Below are 22,510 nucleotides of genomic sequence, written 5' to 3'. Positions count from 1 at the left end.
AAGGAACAATGTTAGATGTGGTTTTTTGCTAGTTATGCAGAAACTAACAGAATCAAGAAATGACATTTTGGTAACTTAGAACTTCAAAAGGCCCGGTTGAAAATATTTTTTTTGGTAAGCAAAATTTTATTGATACCAGAAGTGATAATTACAAAACCAAGTAGGAGCTGACCACCTACTTCTCAGAAATCTCCCAACAGCTACAAAAACTCTAAACAGAATATAGCTGCAAGCAACACAGTTGATGCATTCATTTACATTTGCCTAACCTCTTCTACTACAAAATAAAGAAAACAGCAGTACAAGCTAATCCTGAGTACAACATAAAAATCTACAGCTATGGCATGTGATTTAAAGAATCCAGTGTGGCTCGCCACTTCTGCAGCTTGTTTCCTCTGATGTGTATGTGAATTGCTATTTCCCTGCACACCTTGTTGCTGTTGAACTGCCCTGCCTGAAACCTGAGGTTGTTCCTCTCTCTCCAGATAACAGACACCAACATAGCAAATACACTACTAACTATTGCTCCTTGACCTGTCTTCTTCCTTGTCCATCCGCAAGCCCACTGAAGTTCCTCCTACCAAGTGCCAATGGTTCTATGAAGTCCCATCCATTTCAGTAACCTGCTCCATAAACCATCAGTGACAGGACAATCAAATAGCAAATGATCAAGGGTCTCTACAGTATTATCACAGAGATACACTCCATAGGCATATGAATCCCAATCTTGAGCAATCTATCTACTGTGGCAAGTCTTCTCCAAGCTGCTAACCACAAAATAAATTTATGTCTTGGATGGATATTCTGTTAGGGGGCAACACTCTCCCAAGCAACTTTCTGGTACTGGGGTATTAAGCACAGATACAACTTTTTGATGGAAAATCTACCCTGAGTAACCATTGTATTCAGCTTGTCAGAAAGAGTACCTTGCAAAGACTGAGCCTGCATCAAGTATTTCCTGAAATCCAATATTTTCCTTATCACCCAAGTAGCATTTACTGCGATATCACAAGTTTCAACAGTGTCATCCTTCATATAGTATTCAAGTACCCATTTTATCCACAAGCAATCTTTCTTGCAATTGATAGCCCAGATATTGGAGTATTTAAAAGAGAATTTGGAGAAAATGCCAAGGTATGCTAAAATAGCCATATTGTGAATTTAAGTTGAGTTTCATTGTCATTGTTATAAAAGTTTAAAGATTTGTGTTTTGTGGTTTTCGAATTTTTTAGTTTATAAAATTCACAATTGAGGAAAATTTCCAGGAAACATTAAACAAGAGCAAGTTAGAATTCAATTCCTTCCAAGACTTGATTAAATTCGTTACTTCTATGGCTATAATAATAATAATAATAATAATAATGCCAGGGATTGTTTGTTTTCTTCAATATCTTAGGTCTGGGATCGTGAAAAGGTAGTTGTCATACCTGACCACTACATTTTCACAGCTGATGAACGAGCAAACCGTAATGTGGATACTTTGAGGGACTTCTGCATTGAGCAAAATATTAAGCACTTTTATGACATTAAGGACCTTGGAAACTTCCAGGTAGACTATTGAGTCTCATATCTCCAAGGTTTTGTATCATTTATGACAGTTGCTAAAGCATGGAGGACTGAATATGTTGACAGGCTAATCCAGATTACAAAGGAGTGTGCCACATTGCTCTTGCCCAAGAAGGTCACTGCAGGCCTGGAGAGGTGAAGTTTGCGCTAGACATGTAAAGATCCTAATATGCCTTGTCCGTCAATGTACTTCTTTTGACTTTGTACGTTTATCTGCAGGTTCTGGTAGGTACGGACTCACATACATGTACTGCGGGAGCATTCGGGCAATTTGCATCTGGAATTGGCAACACTGATGCAGGTTTTGTGCTGGGTACAGGAAAGATTTTACTCAAGGTAAGTAACTTCTTTATTTCTGTTCCTAATTGTATTTGATTTTCTCTTGGACCGCATAACTCTTTTAGCATGAGAATCATCACTTCTAGGTGGATAAGAAAAATAAAATAAAAAATATGTTCTTTAGATCCCTGTGTTTCAGGTTCCTGCAGTTCTCACATAGATCTACTGTGAAATACAGGTTCCTCAAACTATCAGATTTGTGTTGGATGGTGAAATTCCCAATTACATTCTAGCTAAGGATTTGATTTTGCAAGTAAGTTCTTCAGACAGCCTCTTACTATTTTCATATCTTTCTCATTTTGGAAGTACTAGGAACTGACACGTGCTGCGCATGTGTATATCACTCAGGACTCAAGTATTATGTATATCTACTTAGAATCTTATGGTACACAAATAATTATATTCTATTTTATGTTTATATTGTTAAATATCACATACTAATGTAAAAGAGCTGTGTTACAAAAATGTGATGGTCTATGTTAGTTGCTTGTTAAGGTGTGCTAGCCTTTTCAGGTTGAGCAGCTGCTTCAATCTCAAGACTATGAGGTCTTACTTCTGTATAAGACTAACTAGACCATTTATCCTAATTGAGACTTCATTTTGTATATGACTATTGCGCTTAATATATCTCGAAGATAGTCTAGAATTTCAAGTGAAGCAAACGAGACTTTGTTTCTGTAAGGGATTGATTAACTTATGATAATTTCTCTCCTATTATATTCCTCATTAGCCTTTCTTCGGCGTAAACAAATTTAGAATGACAGGGTGTCAATGATGTTTTTGTTAATTTCTCTCGTATTGGATAGTCTATATTAGACTTTCTTCAGTGGAAGCAAACGTATAATGACAGGTTATCCTAGTCTTAAGGAAAAGGACTGGATACAAAGTAGGAAGAGACATATCACACTTTAAGATTATACATGTGAGTTAAATGATGAATCGTGTATCATTTCTTGTTGAATTTGACATATTTGGTGGTCCCATAAAGTTTCAGATTCCAATAGACATGATTGTAAATTTGACATCCCAGGTTATTGGTGAAATTTCTATGGCTGGTGCAACATACAAAACAATGGAGTTTGTTGGTACTGCTGTTGAAAGTTCAACAGTAAGTTTAAGTTTATTGACTTTACAATGGAAGTAACCTAGTTACATTGTTTTGGCTTATTAAAATCTCTATGCTTTACATTTATTAAAGATAGAAGACAGAATGACGTTATGCAATATGGTTATTGAAGCTGGTGGAAAGAATGGTGTTATTCCAGCTGATAAAACAACATATGACTACCTTAAGGTAAGTGTGACTAGTCCAGTTCAGCTTATGATAAAACAACATATGACTACATGTCTTAATTATTCCCTTTAGCTGCTTCGCGTTTGAGCGAAATAAGACCAGTTCTCTTGCTAATGAACATCATTCTTGTTTTCTTGTCACAGGACAAGACTACTGCGCATTATGAACCTGTTTACAGTGATGACCAAGCCAGGTAACCAACACAAAAGACATTGGAGTAGAACCATTTGTGTTTTTTTTGTGAAGGGTTCGAGCCGTGGAATCAGCTACTGATGCTTGTGTCAGCTACCCTGCCTACATCACACCCCCTTAGGGTGCAGCCGTTCCCCGGACCCTGCGTGAATGCGGGGTGCTTCGTGTACATGGCTGCCCTTTTATTGGGGAAAAAATTGTATATTTTTGGGCTTCCTACCTTTTTCCCAGTTCTCTGGTTTCACATTCTATAGCACTTTCATGATCTTTGTCTTTTGTGCATCAATCTGAGAAAAGTTTTAGTTGCCAACTTGATTCCTGTGACCACTAAGGCATTATAATCTATCCACAAAACCAAAGCTTTCCCCTCCAAAGTAAGGCTTGCCTCCCACTATGGTTGAGCGCTCATGTTAACAATCTCTCTTTATGATATCCATGACCTATTAAAATGCACCATAGCTTTGTTGAAGAATTTGCTTGACACCTTTGCTAAGATGATATGCATGACTTATTAAATGATTGCATTTAATTCCAGATTTCTTGTGGAATACCATTTTGACACCTCAAAGTTGGAGCCCTTAGTAGCAAAGGTGGGTCATAATCTCGCTGTTAATACTTTTGATCATAAGTTCCTTGTTTGTGCATATGATCTTCAATATTTCTTTATAGTTCTCTCTTGCGCATTGAATTTTTAGGTTTGCTTCCTTGATTGACAAAATATATCACTGATTTTGATTCATTTCATTATTAGGGACTGAAAGGAAAGTCGCCAAAAAGTTAAAAGTTCCCTACATTTGATAAATAAGGAACTTATGGGACTTATTTTCTTAGCCTTTCCTGCAATTTAAGTATCACAAAAACTAGATCTTCTCATTAACTTTCTTTTCCCATTGAATATCACATGAAAGGAAATGCTGCTTATCTGATGTTCAAACAAACACTTCTTTGTAGATTAAGAAGAGGCCATGCACTTACTTAAGTGAACTTGAATATATCCTAATCCTTTTTATGTACTTTTCAGCCTCATTCTCCTGATAATCGTGCTTTGGCAAGAGAATGCAAAGATGTTAAGATTGACAGAGTATATATTGGATCTTGTACCGGTGGAAAAACAGAGGACTTCATGGCTGCTGCCAAAGTTCTTCTAGCATCTGTAAGATTATATCTCTTTCTTAAAACTTCACTATGACCATTCTTAGTCAATGTGAGCTTAGATATTTATTATGTTGCACTTGTCAATTCCTTTAACAGCCTGTTTAACTCAACCCTCCAGGATGCATATTGATATGCTTGATTTGTTGTTGATGCACGAGTCCCAAAAGCATATTTTGTACTAATCCAACTAGATCATATTCCTTTATGTTATTGTTAAATAAGCATTTTGTGCTCACATGATGCTTCTAGGTGGAAGTTTGGGATGTGATGTTTTTCCAACCTTTTTCAGACTATTGAAGACATAATTAAGTAATTAATGCACTATCCAAGCTTTTAGATGAGCTGGTTGCACACTTCAACACAGACTATCTTTGAAAAATTGAACAGAACTTCAGGAAAACTGCCAGTCTTTTTAGGGCAACCGATTCTTTTTAACATATTCTTCTGAAAGTATCCTGTTTGTTGCATCTTTGGTGGCTAACGGAGTTTTACAATCATTTCAGGGAAAAAAGGTCAAAGTTCCAACATTCCTTGTCCCTGCTACTCAGAAGGTTTGTGCTCTTACATATTATTTCTCCGGATTTGGATACTCATTTATCCAACATGAATCTTATGGTGTTGTACCACATGATGCAAACCATCCCAATATTTCAGGTCTGGATGGATTTATATACTCTCTCTGTCCCAAAATCCGGTGGCAAAACTTGTTCACAGATTTTCGAGGATGCTGGCTGCGATACACCAGCAAGTCCTAGTTGTGGTGCTTGCATGGGTGGTCCCAGAGACACTCATGCTCGGTTGAATGAACCTCAGGTAAGTTTCACTTTTTTTAGAAGTAAAAATTTGTCAGTAGTCACCAATTCTTGCATTTTTTCTGAATCCCTTGTTAGAATTTCTTGCCTGGCTCCACTATATCGTACCATTCAGCATACTTGACATTGTAATCCAAAATAATAATCTGGTCTTTGCATTGTGGATCAGGATATTTTTTCCCCCTTTCTAATATACCAGTTCAGGATTAAGATGTAGTTGATAGATTGATCTGTTTGTACAAGATCAGCTCATTCTTCTTATGGATAGTTCTTCAAGTTACTTATATTAACAAGGAAATGAAAGTTTATCGAGCTGTTGCAATGTAGAACAACTTTGAGCTGAACGAATGATTTGATTTTGCAGGTCTGTGTCTCGACCACAAACAGAAACTTCCCGGGACGAATGGGACATAAGGAAGGTCAAATTTATCTTGCATCTCCATATACAGCTGCAGCATCAGCATTAACTGGTCATGTTACTGATCCGCGAGAGTTTCTGCAGTAACATGCTTGATTATTAATCTTAAAACGCGCTTAAGCTTGAACGTTTTGTATGTTGTTCACTTGTTTGTATACCTGTGAATTTTGTGTTCCAATGCAGTAAGATTGACAAAATACAGGTTTCTCTAGTTCTCTTAGCTGTAGTTACATTTACGTACTCGTGGAAAGTGAAAAGACGTGCTGAATTTTGTGAATCGCTTCATCTATAAGATTAATGCCTCAATATAACTTCTCTAATGTACTCTTTATTTGCCCTAACCACACGTGAAAATATCTTGTCGATGGGATGAGATTCAACTCCATGACTTCTACTTGTTCTGATATCATGTTGAATTGTGTGGATCCCTTCGGTTATGCCTTTAACTGTTAGTAAGTTAAATTAGTATTTTAGTCCTACACATGACCATTACAGAAGATTAAAAATCAATGTAATGCATGAGCACTATAAAGTACTCACACACTCAACTAGAATGGAGATCTTTTTTTTTTTTTCCCACCCGGTGTTGGCGTTCAGTACTCGCATTAGGGTCCGATTTAATACGGATTCTCGGAGGGAAGTCTTAGTGGTTAATTAGGATAAAAGAGTACTTACTACTTCACCACAACTCTTGTCGGTAGAATAGAGATATCCTTATAAGCAAGTCAGTACAAAGAGCTGAAATATACTAAACCAGAATTTTCATGGGATGGCCTATTTAATGATCAGCGTCTAATTTTTGACTCGACTAAAAAAATGTTGTTCAAATATAGCTATCTCCTCATTAAAATGAATATATTAAACCTATTTTCATATGTATGCTTGGTATATAGCTAGTATTTTTTTAAAGTTATGATAGATATATAGGTAACTATGGCCTAAATGAATTTCTTTTTTGGATGGGTACCACAAAAATGAAGTTGGTCTTGTCTTATCACAGATAGAAGTGTTATAGTAGAAGGTCACTTTCGTGATCCTTTTGAGATATGGAAGTGATACACAACAGTTGGTGACTGATATCCGAACTCAGATAGCTTCATCATTGAGTAGATTTCCTATTGTTGGGAAAAAGTGGAAAAAAAGGAAGAAGCACAATGGATCGCGCATGAGAATTATACAACTTTTATGTTAGGAACCTCCAAGAAACACTTTGCAAATAACTAGTATTTGTTTATTATCAGTATTTTATTTGTATCAAACAAATGAATTTATAGCATTCATTTTTTATATTTATTTATTACTTAATGGAAGGGAAATTTTTTTCAGCGATAAAAACGTCCCTGTGTGACCTATAAATCACGGAACCGAGCCATGTTATCAGCCATTGATGCTTACATCGGGTAGGTTTCCTGCATGTGTACTGTCCTTCGGGATGCAGCCCTTCTTTAAACCCTACGTGAACGCGAAATACTTCGTGTACCGACTTGTCTTTTTCTTATTACCATGCTTTCTTCTCAATCTATCATTTACCTATAGCATACTAAAATGTTGTTTGTTTATTGCAGATGTCGATTGTTTATTGCAGATGTCGAGTGTGAGCAAATCTTTTAATCCAATACAAAAGAGAAAAGGAAAAACGAAAAACTAAAAAGGATCGAAGAAAAGTCAAATTAATATGTACGAAAGACAATTATGTAGCGCATTTATTAATTTAGTGTAAATATTGGATGCGGCTATATTTTTATAAGTACTTATTTTGTCTATCATGAACTCCACGGGTATTGGAATACAGTTGTCACTTGATAAGTGAAATAATTATGTTTAGAATGACTAACATTAGTCATAATCAGAATTATGGCATCATAAGAATATAAATTAGAGTAGTATACAGTTTTTCTTGGCCTAATGTATATGCGGCCCTCTAAACTTGTCCTTTTTTTTCATTTTGACACTTCAACTAAATGTTGTTCCTTTTAAATCTCTGAACTCATCCTTAAGTGTGTTATCAAACACATTCGACTTACATAGTATTCCATCTTCAATGTACAAACATGTTAATATATATTTTAATTTAATTATGTCATCTTTTAGCTAAGATTAACAGCAATTGAGAGAGAAAAAAGAGTAGCTCTTAATTAAGCTAGCACTGGAAGGGCAAAACCAGCAGAAATCGACACGTCCCTGACCTAAAGAATAGCTTACCGCATGTCTAAAATATTACTCCACCTTCATTTCCCCAATTTAATTTTGCTTCTAATAAAAATCAGATTTAAGGGGTTTGATAGACATACTAGAGGATAAGTTCAGGGGTTCAATAGAAATAATATTTAGTTGAGTTGTCAAAATGAAAAAAAAAATAAAAAAAATTAAGGGGCCGCATATGCATTTAGCCGTTTTTTTCTCTTTGAATTCTGACCTTATCCAAACTAAAGGTAAAGTGATTAGACAAACGAAACGTGCTTGTACTTAGAGGGAAATATGCTTGTCCAGTTTTCATATATGAGAAAAAAAAATTAATAGGAGTAGATGGACAAGTTTTTAATAACTTATCTTCTCCGTCGAATTGTTTTAAGCACTTCAACAACAACAACATACGCAGTCAAATTTCACAATGTGGGTCTAGGGAGGGTAAAGTGTACGCAGACCTTACCCCTATCTCGGAAGATAGGGAGACTGTTTCCGAAAGACCATCGGCTCAAGAGAAAACACAACGAGAAAGGTTAGATAAGCACAAGCAATTCAAAGCAAAATGCAAATGAAACTAAAGAAAACGAATAAGTCGAGATAGAGCAGTCTCAAAAAAGGAAGCAGTAGCTACCACAGATAAATAAGATAATCGAAGTACAAGAAACAACATATAGTAGCAAGAATCAAAGGACAATAGACTATAGATCGAAACAGCGACTACCTACTAGCCTTCTACCATAATTTGAGTCCTCCATAACCTCCTATCTAAGGTCATGTCCATGGTAAGCTGAAACTGCGTCTCAGCACCTCTCCCCAATATTTTTTCGGCCTACCCCTACCTTTTCTGAAACCATCCATAGCTAACCTCTCACACCTCCGCATTGGGGCATCTGTGCCTCTCCTCCTCAAATGCTCAAACCATCTCAGTCTCGCTTCCCTCATCTTGTCCTCCACTGATGCTACTCCAACCTTATCCCGGATATCTTCATTCCTAATCCTATCTCGCCAGGTGTGCCCACACATCCATCGCAACATTCTCATTTCCGCAACTTTTATCTTTTGGACGGGAGAGCTCTTGACTGCCCAGCATTCTATCCCGTACAACAAAGTCGGTCTCATAACCACTTTGTAGAACTTGCCTTTAAGTTTTTGTGGCACCTTCTTATCACACAGCACTCCTGAAGCAAGCCTCCGTTTAATCCACCCTGCACCAATACGATGTAAGACATCATTGTCAATATCCTTATTTTCTTGTATAATAGACCCAAGATATTTGAATCTTCCTTTCTTTGGGATGGTCCGGGTACCAAGCCTCACTTCCACGCCAGGCTCATGTGTCACGTCACTGAACTTGCACTCCATGTACTCTGTCTTGATCCTACTCAACTTGAATCCTTTAGACTCCAGAGTTTATCTCCAAACCTCCAGCTTAGCGTACACTCCGCTGCGTAGCTCGTCAATCGAAGACTATTTCATTCGCAAATAACATACACTATGGCACCTCACCTTGAATTTGCCGCGTCAAACAATCCATCACTAAGGCAAATAAAAATAGGCTAAGAGCTGATCCCTAGTGCAACCCCATCTCCACTGGGAAGTGCTCCGAGTCTCTCCCACTGTCCTTACCCTGGTCTTGGCTCCCTCATACATGTCCTTAGTTGTCCTAATGTACGCTACAGGTACACCTCTGGCCTCCAAGCATCTCCATAAAACCTCTCTTGGCACTTTGTCTTAAGCCTTTTCTAGGTCGATAAAAACCATATGCAAGTCCTTCTTCTCTCCCTATACTGCTCCACCAGTCTCCTCACAAGATGGATGACTTCTGTAGTCGAGCGCCCCGACATGAATCCGAACTGGTTCTCTGAAATGGACACGCCTCTTCTCACCCTCGGCTCGAACCCGCGTCCCCAAGCACCTTTGTTCCCCCGAAGAGGACGTCTCTTACCAATTGAGTTGCAGCTCAATTGGTAAGAGACGTCCTCTTCGGGGGAACAAAGGTACTTGAGGTTCCGGGTTCGATCCTACCTTGGGCTCTGCATGAGCTGGTTAAACAAGGGTATAAATGGTCGAATACTGAGCGACTGAGTACGGACAATACTGAGTAGTGAGTCCCCTGAGGGTGGTCGTCACAAAAGGCGTCTTTTTGTGACGACCACCCTCAGGGGGACCCACTCCAGGTATTGTCCGTACAGGGTACTGCCAGCTCACCCATTTATATCCCTGTTTAACCAGCCCATGCAGAGCCCACCCATTTATATCCCTGTTTAACCAGCCCATGCAGAGCCCAAGGGAGGATCGAACCCGGAACCTCAAGTACCTTTGTTCCCCCGAAGAGGACGTCTCTTACCAATCTCCATAGTATAAATTATACAACAATTTTCCACTATATACAATCCTTAGACACCACCATTCCAAACATCGCAATTGGCAACTATCCTTATTTTTTTCAATTTTGTCCATGTCCATTCACAAAGCGAGTAACATCTTACTACTACAAATAGTTAATCAAGGCCATACAACCTCATTCTTTTTATGTTTTAACCATTTGATAGTCGAAGCTAACTAGCTGAAGCTCAATCTGATAAGTATTATAGAGTAATTTTTCGCCGAAGGACTTCAGATGACCCCTTAGACACATGTCGCTCCGCCCTTGCAGCCCCCCCACCCCCCTCTTTTCTTTGGGATGGGTGAGGATGGGAGTGAGGAATTAAAGAATAGAGTTAACTTGTATTATCTTGGATGATAACTCCAGTACCAAAGACTTTTTAGTTTTTACTTCATGCAAGCACATGATAGGATTTTGACAAGCACAACTTAAAATCCCAACTGTTCAGTCATGTAATGATGGACACAATCCACAACTTATATGTTAAGAACTTTCAACAGTCAGTGCCTTTAATGACCACCACTAATAAATTCCAAACAATATTTCTATATACCACCAAACAAAAAGAGATTGATCAACATTAAAATAAACAAATAAATAGAATTTCTTGCAACAGACACAAACACACACAAAGAAGAAAATAGCATTCCCATATTTACATTATGAGAAGAGTAGGCTTGGGCAAAACATTGGTGTATCAACTATATGAGGGGCTTGAGACCTAAACCAAAAAAAAAAAAAAAAAAAGCACAAAAAAAGCGGGGCACTTTTTGAAGAGAAAATGGTGCAAAACAAAAAATGCAACCATGAAAAAGTAACAATATCCCTGGACTCTTTTGACACTTCCCTATTTCTGTTTTACTTTTTTTCTTACAAACTGTTTTTTTCATGCATTTCCTTGCACCAAGCAAAATTAGATTGGTTTTCCTTCGTGTCTTTCCTGCTTCTGAGGGATTCTTGGAGCTGAAAATAAACCAGTAGCTAGTATTAGAGCTAAGGAAACAAAATGACAAAAGGCTATATTGCTCGGATTCTCCAAAATGATGCTGTACCCGACACACCCGACAACATTCTTGAAGAGTCCGAGCAACATAGCAAAAAGGAGGGGCAGAGTTTCATTTGGAAGTATGTTATTTTGGCATGCCTATATACATACCAAGTCCATTAGCCTCAGAAGTCCTCATGATTCTTAGCCTTTTCACAGTGTTGAGAAACATCCTATAAGACGTGAAAGTATTAGAACATATAAGAAATAGAGTGGAAAAGAGAAATGATAACTAGTTGAATTTTCAGAGATGTCGATCATACTTTTCTTTTAATGGTCTTCTACGCCACCTTTTTTGGCATCTGGTATCCAGAACCTATTGGACTGACTAATCCAATCCAGATTCCGAACGCTAAGGCCCACTAAGGGAAGAGCGCTTACAACCAAGAATTTCTCCATTCCCGAAGCTGAAACCCGTGACTTCATGTTAAAAAGTACAGGGATCCCATCTATCCTACCATATTGATGTACTACACTTATCCTTAACAAGGATAGTTTACTACCTATTATTTTATTCATTTTCATTACTATACTTTCACTCTTTCAAAGGGTGGGATGGTTGTTGGGAAGATGAAGGGGTGATCATTTGCTTTCATGAATTAGGTCCACCAAAAGCACCATATATAATATATATACTTGAGATCATCAATACTTCAGGCTTTGCTAATATATTCATGCTTTTGTTTTTGCTTTATTTTATTTTTTTTCATATGAAAACTTCGGGCTTGCTAATATATCCATGTTTTTTCTATGCCAGGGGTTTTTTGCTACTATGGAGTACTAAACGGAATTCACTTACCCCCATGGAACATCTCCAACAAGCATCCAGTCTCCTTCTTTATCCTCATACGTGAGCACAAATTCGGATGATCCATCCAAGAGCTTAAAAGACTTAGTTGCTTGTTCCTTTTCACCACCTATTTGACAGAATATAAATCAATGGAACATCAACAATCACTTCATAACAATAACATCACCTAACAAACAATCGACTCATTACGTAAAATAGCTCTAATTTTTCTGAAAATAATGACCATGCAAAACATATTTTTAGAGCCAATTTAAGTAACAGCAAGACGTAAACTTTGAAACAGAATCCATACTTTTGGTTGATTTGAAGAACATATCCTCCAAGGTTTCGGCTAACAATTCATAGCAAGTGTGAGCATTCAAATCCACCTTTCTTCCAATAGGCAAACCATCCATATTCACCTTAACAAAACCAAGGTTCCCTTTTTCTTTGTTAGAAGCTGCATCATCCTTACTGTTTCCGTGATTGATTTTCTTCTTCGAATGCTCTTTCTTATCGTTCCCGCCAACTCCTTTGTCTTCATCAGCATTTAGAACCTTCGATTGATTAACCAAGCTGTTCATTCTGTGTGCCCTGATGGGTGGCCATCCCACAACCTGACTGCTTTCAGAAATCAAAATAAATGAATATCAATTATACTCTTTCATCCACAAATTTATGAACTTTGCAACTAATTCTAGCTAAAAATGACAAGTCAAAAGAATGAGAAAAAAAGATTGCCATAACTTATCCATTTCTAAATTTCCCATTCCCTGCCTACCAAAAAATATTATAGTAAAGGATAATGTTCTGTACCCAAGTGCAGAAAGTAAAAGCCAGATGTGCGCAATCTCAGAGGAAGAAGGGGGACATATGAACAATTGCAAAATGAAAGAATGTTTTTTTCTTCTAAAAGTGCAAAATATATTGTAAAAAATTATCAAAGTTGCCCTAAAAAAAGGATTAATGTCCAAGAGAGAATATAATGATAGATTATTCAAAATGACAGGGAAACCAAAAGCAACTTTTGGCAGATTTTAGATTAAAGATTTAAAGGTAATGAGATGAACAAAGTGATGCACGCTCTGCCAGCTTCTCAGGATAAACAGCCAGTAATTAATAATAAACAAATAACTCAACAAAGACAAAAGCTAAAACAAATTCAAGGAATATATACTCAACGACAAAAAATCCTAGAAACAAAAATAAAAATTTATTCTTGAGTAAACTAAACATAATTTCATAGATAAACATGAAATTAATGTTAAAATTTTATCTTAAAGGACAGAACTTTTCTTTAAACAGTACTCAACAAAGACTAAAATCCTAGATCCAAATGAAATACTTCAAACTATACATAAGAACCAAGATCATTAAAACCATTCAAGAGATGCACCATTACTTGAGTAAACTAAACAATTCTTCATGGATAAACAAGAAATTCATGTAAAAGTTCTAATATCAAAGAAAAAAAAACTTTGCTTTAGGAACCCACCAAAGACAAAAGCAAAAACAAATTCAAGGAACACATGAAAAAAAATCCTAGGAAAAAAAAAAAACTTACATAAGAACCAAAATCATTAAGACATTTTAAGAGAAACAATTTCTTGAGTACACTAAACATAAACTTCATAAACAAACATGTTAAAAATGCAATTTTTTTTACTAATATCAAAGGAAAGAACTCTGCTTTAAAAAAAAAATCAAGGAACACATGACAAGAATCCTAGAGAACAAAATGAAACTTTACATATGAACCAAAACCATTAAGACCCTTTTGAGAGAAACAATTTCTTGAGTAAACGAAACATACCTTCATGGATAAACAGGTAAAAAAAAATATGCATTTTTTTTACTAGTATTAAAGGAAAGAACTCATTTTTAAGAAAAAAAATATGAAATTCTAACCTTGCACCAGTAGGTGGAGATCCAACCTCGGTGTTAGAACCAGCAAAATCAGCAGCTCTTTTAGTACCACTAACACCACCACCACCATTATTAATTGATCTCCCAGCTGAAAATCCATTAGGAAAATCTTTAGCTGTTAAAATTCTACCATATTCACCCCATGTTGATTTCTTAGCCTTTGTCCCACTACTTAGACTAAGGCCTAAACCCAACTCAAGTTCTGTTTCATCTTCACAACACATGTCCATATTGTAATCTTGGTCCATTTTTGAACCTTTTTTTTCACCAGTATCAAGTAAACCAAGAGTTTGTTCCATTCAAAGGGGTTTCAAGATTTTATGACTAATAAATTTCAAGAAAATGGATGAGAATAAAGGAGTTATGGGGGATGAAGAGAATGTATAATGTGTGGGGGAGGGTGGGGGGGTTTAGGTGCGTGTGGTAAAATGGTGGAGATAGTGATGATTTATGGGACCCATATGTCTGCTAGTGCAACAAGCACTGTAATCAAAAGAGATGGAAAATTCTTCTTCATCAAGTTTCTTTTCTTTTTATTTGCATTCATTTCAATTTTCTTGAACTCATGATTTTTTTTGTTTTTGGTTTGTTTTTGACATGCTTTTTGGTATTAGTACTTGAAAGTGGTTTTTCTTTGTCCCCTTTTGCCACTTTTGTCCAAATGTTGGAAACAAATATTAGTACAGGAATCATTTTGTATTTCTCGAGTTCTGTAAATGTCTAAAATAACTTTACAAAGTAATCCCTCGGATTCAAAATTATTGTGAATTTAATCTTTAAAAGTTGGTTTAAAATAAGAGTCTCTTACTTTGAGGTTTTAGTCTATTAAAAAGGTATTTAATTTTTTTTTTAAAATTTACTCTCGACACATTCTTAAATCAATGAACAAATTTAGTGTTTGTTATAGTTTCAAAGTCTTTCTTAATTAAGGGTATTTTAATTAATACACTTCTTAATTTTTATGAATAAGTAAATTTCTTAATTCATGTGCCCAAATCGAACCTCAATTATTTTGGATCGGAGGGAGTATAACATTGTTATGTACTTAAAAAATAATGTTATGCAAGTACAACTATTATGAGAATCATTTTGTATTAGTCGTGTTTTTTTCAACCATTTCGTTTTTAAAATTTATTGACTCGGTCAATTTGAATTTCTATAAAAAAAATATTACTATAATAACTCGCTTTGACATTGTGACAGTGCACTATGGATTTTATCGCTCCTTACCAAAAATAAGATTATTTAGAGAATTTAAATTCGAGACTTTTAGTTAAAAGCAGATAATTTGGTCACATGATTCCACCGCTTCTTCAATAGAAATAAGACGATGATATTAAATCATTTGATCGCGTTACTTAAAAATTAAAATTGGAGAAAAGTACAAAATTATTTTTATGGTGTGTAAAATGATTTATTTTTGTCCTTTGTTTAAAATTGGGGTCAAATATACCTTGCCGGTATAAAATTGGCTACTCTTATTTACCAACTCAACTAATAATTTAATCATTACTAGATAATAAAAATATCCAAAATTAGCCCTATGGTTTGTTAGATTATCCAACTTGCTCCTTTAATTTACTATTGCTTGATTCACGAGTTGTTTTATGTTTGCTTATATCCATGGGCATTATTTGATATGAGATATATACTTAATTCTAGTTAATTCAGTTTGGAAGATTATAAATATTTTTCTCTAATGGATTATGAAAACATTACCATTTAATATAAAAAACAAATATAAGCATTTTATTCGGAAATGTATTATGAATGTGCTACCTGTTAATCATGTAGTTGCAAAAAGATTAAAACATACTTGTGAAGTGTGCAAGGTTTGTGGTATTAAAAGTGAAACTATTGATCATATGCTTTTTAGACGCCCCAAAGCACAATTGGTTTGGAGAATATGTCCTATGAATTGGCCTAATATAGATAGTATTATGGATTTTGCTAGATGGTGGAATGATATTTTTGATAATGCTAATCAATATCCTGATTCTATTGATCTTGCCAAATTAAGTGTTTCAATTATGTGGCAAATTTGGAAGGCTAGAAACTCAATGAGCTTCAATGGGGATATCTCTCTGAACCTAATGATATTGTAAACAAGGCACTTTTTGATTTCCATGAATACGAAAATAATTTGCTTACTAGCTTTTCTCCTACGCTGTATCTGATAATACTACTGATAAAAATATTATTATGGCACAAGGTGGCATTGTTGTGTTTGCAGATGCGAGCTTGCAAAAGGAGAAAAAGAAGGCAAGCATTGGTGTTGCAGCTATGGATAGCTGTGGAAATTTGCTTCATGCCTTTGATACCCCAATTCAATTTGTTGGGAAGGTCATCACCGCCGAAGCCCTAGCAATACGTGAAGCACTGGAGAGTGCCAAGGAAAATGGATGGTCAAAAGTGCAAGTCTTGAAAGATGCAAAAACTGTGGTGGATATGATATGGAAAAGAAATGTAGTTTTGTGGGAGATAGAGACTACTTGTTAAGATATCTGGAAGCTTATGAGTTTCTTTGAAGACGTATATGTTGTGTATATTCCTAGATCTTGGAATATGCTAGCACATAATTTAGCCAAGTTTTCTATTTCGTTGCTACGTAAGGTTACTTGGGTTTCTGTTTTTCCTAGTTGGATTGTAACTGATGTTGTTGCATCTTTTAACTCCTTGAGACCGTTTATGCATTAATACAGTAAAGTTGTTTATTGTTCAAAAAAAATAAAACTCCAACATCCGAAAAATAATGTAACCTTAAGAATAACGATAAGATTTTGAAAGGAACTATCTTTGAAAAAATCAGGGAACTCTAACGTTTCATATCAATTATGTGCGCAAACGTAAAAAGAAATTAAGATAGAAACTTCATATCCAGTAAATACTACCACAACAAGGTAGTTTGAAATATTATAACAGAATTTATCATTTAAATCAGTCTTGTTCTTAAAATCAGAAATAAAATAAGTATATGCAATATATTCCATAACAAATGAAATTGGTGTTACAGACTTACAGCTATAGTTAAACATGCAGCTATCAAATGATTGTCCTTTCAATTAATCATTTTCGTTCGTATCATTCTTGGTCTCATGCATGTAAAGCAGGACAGATAAGATGAAATGAGAAGGAGATTTTATACAAAAATTATTTATAATGTACTACTAAGATTTTTTTTATTTTTTGCTTTTTCCACCTTTGTGATGTACTAATCCCTTTTTAGAGTAGGTTAGAGTCTCATATTGGTTTGAATGGACTGGTAGTTTGTTTATATGGATTTGGGTAATACTCTTCTCATGAACTATCTTTTGAGGTTGAGTTAGCCCTAAAATCCATTGCCTTACATGGTATCAGAGTCAGCTACATTCCCGTTTGGGTTCCCGGTCCACGCTCCAATTGGGCCTGGCGTGAAGGAGGTGTTAGAGTGGGTTATAGTCCCACATTGGTTAGGGAATAGACTGGTAGTTTGTTTATATGGACTTGGACAATCCTCCGCTCATAAACTAGCTTTTGAGATTGAATTAGGCCTAAGATTCATTTATTTACAACTAATAATAATGAAAGGGTATGTAGTTCATGAACTAGTTATTAATATCGTAATATATACACCGATTTATTACTCGTAAAAGTTACTAGTACTATTATACAGTGAACAATAATAATATAATAATTCTTAATTATTTCACATTCTATCCCGCATTAAATAATTTTGGTGTAAGTTACGTTCATCAATTAGTATTGAAGAGTTCAATTTCGAAGCCAAATATTGAACTAATTATGGAGAGTTTTATTCCAAAAACCAATCACTATAATGTATCAAGATTGCATATTATGTTTTACATAACAAATTAAACATAAATTATATTAGTCGTGCAAAATTTTTATGTTGGGGTTATTCTTTCTTCCGCGGTCTACCAAATGACCGTCGACTTTTGTTTGGTCGTCGAAAGAGTTTTTAGAAATAAATATATTCAATTAAACAATGTTCTTTTTCACACTGTATGTGCATTATATGCCATGGTTTGGGAGAACGATATCGAATGGTAGTAAATTTTTATTTGAATATTGTTAATTCAGGTGATAGAGTTACGAGGCACATTTCGCCCAGAATAATAAACTATTTCTCTGAGTAGTGTTTTGGGTTCTTTTTAGTGGACGAAATGTCTATTTTTGTTTGCCTAAATGAGGAACAAATGCTATCTTACATGTAAGTAATCAGAACATAAAGGCGTTTTATTTAGGATTGAGAATTAGCCCACTTAGTGAATTTTCTGTCTTCCGGGATTGAAGTAATTAAAGGGTTCAAACCCAATCAGTAACCTAGAACGGTGTTTCATCTTCTAGCATTAACCTCTTATGATGGTAAATGTTCACTATTTGCATTTTGTATAATAGTGAGTTCTGTCATTCTTTATATATATTATATTAATCCTGGTGGCAAAGGTTTATGTCTTCCTCTATCTAATTTTTGGATAATTGTATGGATAGCTAGGTAGGGATCCGGTCAAAACCCCGATTATCTGAGGTTAGTGAAGTCTGGATATATGATACTATATATAAAAAAATATTTTCACTGATATTGTAACAATAATCTTTATAGTTTACCCTATCAATATATACCACATAAATCATTAAATTGTGCCCAAAAAGATAAGAATTTAGAGGCAGTAGAAAAGTTGTCTGACCATTTGGAGAACAAATCATGTGTTAGAAAGCTCTCTAATTCCTGGCATTGTCTTAAAAAACATGCACATCGATATTACAATATTTGACAACATTTTGTGCTGAACTATAATACTTTTTGTCCGACAATTATATATCATGCGTGAGGTATATTAAGCACTTTACGTGGTTGATTGTATTAATCTTCTTTAGGATAACAAAGAATCTTTTTTGAAGGCCCATTAATGTCTGCCAATATGTGGATTGACCTATTAATAGTCTTGAATAAAAGCACTTAACTTTTATTAGGTTAAATACTTTATACATGACTTATAGTACAAGATTAGAATTTTAAATATATTGATTTTTCAAGTGACTTTATGTCCAATTTCACCCTTCACATCAAGTATGAATATTGAAATAAATTCTTAGTCCCTTTTGGACTAGTAGATGTCCAAACCCTATTGCGTGTCTTTGGCTCAGAGGAGTGAGTACATTCTTACCTTTGAACTAACTTAATTTAATTAATCTTTTAATAAAACAATCCTAATGCACTCGAGGAGATATTTGACTTAATTAGATGTTTACGTAGATAATTTATGAGATCTTGTAATGTACAATATTCCAAAGATGTTGAGAGGAAGTAATACATTGAACACAAAGATGTTGAGAGGAAGTGATACATTGAACACAAAGATGTTGAGAGGAAGTGATACATTGAACACAAATCTCCTTGATTTTTACAGTAAATCAAATAACATCAGAGGCGGAGTCAGGATTTGAAGTTTGTGGGTTCGGGATTCTAATTCGTTTAAGTTACAGGGTTCTAAATTAACAATTTATACATATTCAATGAATTTTTCAACACAAATACAGGGTTTAGACCAAAGTTACTGGGTTCGGCCGCACCCCCGACTACCATGCTAGCTCCGGACCTGAATAAGATGACAGGAAGGGTCAATATGCCAATTGCCAAATTGACCACGAAAGAATGCGGCCATCGAATAGAAAGTCGGCCTTCACTCTTAAGTAGAAATAGCATATTTAAGCTTTCGAGCAGAGAATTAAAATACTGATAGGGTACGCTTTCCCTCTAAAATGATCAAACACCGTGCGAGCAGGAATGGATCTAGTGCTATAAATGTGGGTCATTTGAATTCATAGTTTTTAACCTAGACATAAATTTATTTGTGTAAAAAGTAACCCATTGAAATTGAGTATTAAAAACGCAGTACTCAAACAAAGTGATGTATTCAGTAGTTAAAACTGAACTCTGAACACATCAATAAAAATTCTGAATCCACATTTGGGTGTGAGTCCGAATTAGTAGGGCGAATGAGTATTGAATACGGATTTTATATATATATATATATATATTATATATATATATATAAGTGTGTGTGTAAAAAATAAAAATAAAAAAGCCAAAGCATATCTTAGTGGTCGGCTTCACTTTTGCCAGGTGAACGTACTTTGACAAGAGAAATCCCTTATAAAAATGGTAAATAAATTGGTTAATGTTATAAATATCCAACTAGTGGATATCCATTAATTTGGAAATATCCCAAAATATCCCAAATATCCCAAAATATCCCAAAATATCTCCTTTGTATGTTGCTCCTATAAATAGGATGCACAGATGCAATGTTGAAAGAGCAGAAGTAAGATAATCTGATATCTCTCTACATATTCTCTCTACATATTTCTTCTGTGTATTTACTTCATAGTTTTTATTTTATAACACGTTATCAGCACGAGATTCTAACCAACTGAGTCAATAACCTCCAAACATGAAACTTGGCACCAGGTGCAGAATCTCTTCGCTGTCCAGGTTTGATTATTTCAAATTAAATACAACATCAAGGTAAGTGATTTATTCAATTAAGTTGAATCAGGTGGATTACTATGCAAGTAAGTATAGTCATCATAATAAGCATAGTTATGGCAGTACGTAATCCATGTCTATATGATAATCAAGTGATAATACCCAAACGTTGTTCTTTTATGTACTGATGAGAATTTAACAAATTTTATGGTATTCACTTTATGATTTGTTTGATCTCGGGGAGATCAATGGTTCACTTGGCTATTTATATGTCTTTGGTTCCAGAAGAACAATATTTTAAGAGGGATTATTATGTTAATTTCATATCCCTTAATAGCTAAATGAATGGTCACCGGAAAGTGACAATATTTCCTATGTATTGTTGTGGCCACAATTGAAGTTGTGTTAGAGAAAAATTCTCTACATCATATGTATGCCTTGATTTGCTCCTGGAGTAGCAATATCTTAAAAGAAATTCTAAGCTATCACAATTTGATATGCTTAAGGCCTGCACGTTCAGATAATTGTGTTCCATTTCTGAAGAATGAGAACTTTTGATGTCAGCTATAAATATAGATCCATTTCCCTGAAGTGAATGTGATAATATGTAGTAAAGCCTATAAATTTAAACGTGCATTTGATTGTGAAAATATCATGATTCATCTCTAGAAGAGGTAGAATAATTGAGAAGAAATATTCTGAATATTGTACTAAACTCATAAATTTGGTACTAAAGTAGCAAACTTTGAACTCTATTCCCGAAGTAGTAGGACATTGAACTCTACTCACGAAATAACAAACTTTGAATTCTACTCCAGAAGTAGTAAGCCTATGTATTTTACTCCTGAAGTAGTAAGACTTTTAATTCTACTCCAGAAATAGTACAACTCTGAAATCTACTCCCGAAGTAGTAGAATTCAAAAATTTACTCTTGAATTAGTCAACCTTTAAACTTTACTCCTGAAGTGGTAAAACTTGAAACTTTACTCCCGAAGCAGTAAAACTCTGAAACTTTACTCCTGAAGCAGAAAGAATTACCAAATATCTGAGAAATACTCTGAAGCAATGTCTTCTTGTGTTTGAGCAAAATAACGAGCTATTGATGAGGGTCGTATTTCAAGCACATTTAAATAATCAGGTTTCATTCCCCGAAGTGAATGGACAAATACCACAACTTATCTCCTGGAGGGATAAAATACAAGGAATGTAGATGTTATATTTTTGTGGTATGAAATTCAGACATTGCTACACGTACCTATCGTACGTCGAAACATATTAAAGTATCATTCTAAGGAAAAGGGAGCAGAGTAGAATGGTTCTGCTATAACCACATTAATACATTATGGTTAGTTGTTATTGATTTCCTCGAAGGAAATAACAATTAATGTATTTTCCCCTGAAGGAATTAATAACTATGTGGTTGCCTCTTTGATACAAAATGTTCAGATGTTAATGATGAATCTCCCTGAATGAGATGTTTGAAATATTGAAGTTTAGAATTCAATGTTTATTTCGTGACACCAGTAGTGTCGAAATTTGCTTTCATGGTACCAGAAGTATTTAAGAAATATTTGGTAATAGAAATTAATGATCAAAGGCTCCAGAAGAGCTAATTATTTATTTACAAGTATCATGACACTAGCAGTGTCCAAATAATATATGATTATGGTGAACAAATTGATGTCTCTTGAAGAGCTTATATATGATAGTACCATTCATCTCAGATCATAATTATTTCGATCGGAAAATAAATTCTAGTAAACCTGAAGTTTACTAGCGAGAAAAATGATCATCATATTGAGACTACAGATGATTGGAAGATTGAATATCTCCAACTTATTACGGGTAGGGTCACGTGTGTAAAGCGTTACCCGAGCATGATGAGATCGCATGTCACAATAAACCAGAAG

The 22,510-nt window shown here is 35.1% G+C and overlaps 2 protein-coding genes across 2 annotated transcripts; one reads left to right on the top strand and one right to left on the bottom strand.

The window, feature by feature from the left end:
• Window positions 1-34: 34 nt before the first annotated feature.
• Window positions 35-6,096, top strand: LOC132611621 (3-isopropylmalate dehydratase large subunit, chloroplastic-like). Its single transcript, XM_060326024.1, has 15 exons — window positions 35-70; window positions 386-466; window positions 910-1,134; window positions 1,397-1,549; window positions 1,633-1,701; window positions 1,786-1,902; window positions 2,084-2,158; window positions 2,936-3,013; window positions 3,104-3,199; window positions 3,343-3,392; window positions 3,927-3,981; window positions 4,413-4,544; window positions 5,050-5,097; window positions 5,201-5,359; window positions 5,723-6,096. The coding sequence occupies exons 1-15, from the start codon at window positions 35-37 to the stop codon at window positions 5,861-5,863; spliced, it is 1,515 nt and encodes a 504-aa protein (XP_060182007.1). The 3' UTR covers window positions 5,864-6,096.
• Window positions 6,097-10,891: 4,795 nt separating this feature from the next.
• On the bottom strand, window positions 10,892-14,507 carry LOC132610799 (auxin-responsive protein IAA13-like). Its single transcript, XM_060325197.1, has 5 exons — window positions 14,093-14,507; window positions 12,498-12,805; window positions 12,194-12,311; window positions 11,506-11,567; window positions 10,892-11,312 (listed from the first exon to the last, which is right to left on the bottom strand). The coding sequence occupies exons 1-5, from the start codon at window positions 14,407-14,409 to the stop codon at window positions 11,263-11,265; spliced, it is 855 nt and encodes a 284-aa protein (XP_060181180.1). The 5' UTR covers window positions 14,410-14,507; the 3' UTR covers window positions 10,892-11,262.
• Between the last annotated feature and the right edge of the window lie 8,003 nt (window positions 14,508-22,510).

The sequence above is a fragment of the Lycium barbarum genome, chromosome 9 (assembly GCF_019175385.1).
Source record: "Lycium barbarum isolate Lr01 chromosome 9, ASM1917538v2, whole genome shotgun sequence".
Classification (NCBI taxonomy): domain Eukaryota; kingdom Viridiplantae; phylum Streptophyta; class Magnoliopsida; order Solanales; family Solanaceae; genus Lycium; species Lycium barbarum.
This window is presented reverse-complemented; position numbering and strand designations above follow the sequence as displayed.